The 1,013-nt window shown below is 51.7% G+C and overlaps 1 protein-coding gene across 1 annotated transcript; it reads right to left on the minus strand.

The window, feature by feature from the left end:
* Positions 1 to 303: 303 nt before the first annotated feature.
* On the minus strand, positions 304 to 718 carry LOC141101104 (histone H2A type 1-like). Its single transcript, XM_073589931.1, has one exon. The coding sequence runs from the start codon at positions 716 to 718 to the stop codon at positions 326 to 328; it is 393 nt and encodes a 130-aa protein (XP_073446032.1). The 3' UTR covers positions 304 to 325.
* Positions 719 to 1,013: the final 295 nt, after the last annotated feature.

Below are 1,013 nucleotides of genomic sequence, written 5' to 3' on the forward strand. Positions count from 1 at the left end.
CAAAGGTTAATATTTTTTCAGTACAACCACTTTTACATAAATCTTCAATTTGCTTTGCCATATTGACAACTCATCTGGGCATCCAGAAGCGCCCTTAAAGTGTTCTGTCCATAACATAGTACTACTGCCTCTACTGGTGCACCTCTCACTCTTTCAGTCCCTGACTAGGGATCCTGCAGTCGGACACCAGGCAGCAGCAAAAGAACCTCCCTTCATCTCACTTGACTCATGAGAATATATTGCTCCTTGTTATCTCCGGTAGGGAAGAGCGTCCTCACTCCAACTATATTATATTTGGTTGTGTAGGTGGGATCGGCGGCAGCGCTCACTTGCTCTTGCCGGACTTGCTGCTCTCGGTCTTCTTGGGCAGCAGCACGGCCTGGATGTTGGGCAGGACGCCCCCCTGGGCGATGGTCACCCCACCCAGCAGCCTGTTCAGCTCCTCGTCATTGCGCACGGCCAGCTGCAGGTGTCGGGGGATGATGCGGGTCTTCTTGTTGTCTCGGGCGGCATTACCGGCCAATTCCAGGATCTCAGCGGTCAGATACTCCAGCACAGCGGCCAGATAGACCGGAGCGCCGGTGCCCACCCTCTCGGCGTAGTTGCCCTTGCGGAGAAGCCTGTGCACACGGCCAACCGGGAACTGCAGTCCTGCCCGGGATGAGCGGGTCTTGGCTTTAGCTCGGACCTTCCCTCCTTGTTTGCCGCGTCCAGACATGGTGGTGATCGCTGATAAGAAGAAGAAACAGAAAAAATCATACAGATGAACGGCACTCATATGTCCGGATTCTTTTCATGGACTTTAGCTCAGCGTTCAATACCATTGATCCGAATTTACTTCATAAGAAAATGGTAGCTCTTGGAGTCCCTCTCAACTTATGCTTGTGGATTTATAACTTCCTGACAGCCAGGATACAGAGTGTAAAAGTTGGACCATTCACTTCGGACACCTTGGTCACAAACATCGGGGCACCTCAGGGGTGTGTTTTGTCCCCGTTACTGTTTTCTCTCTA

Source organism: Dendrobates tinctorius, unplaced genomic scaffold (genome assembly GCF_039654945.1).
Source record: "Dendrobates tinctorius isolate UK_male_01 unplaced genomic scaffold, ASM3965494v1 ptg000114l, whole genome shotgun sequence".
NCBI classification, from domain to species: domain Eukaryota; kingdom Metazoa; phylum Chordata; class Amphibia; order Anura; family Dendrobatidae; genus Dendrobates; species Dendrobates tinctorius.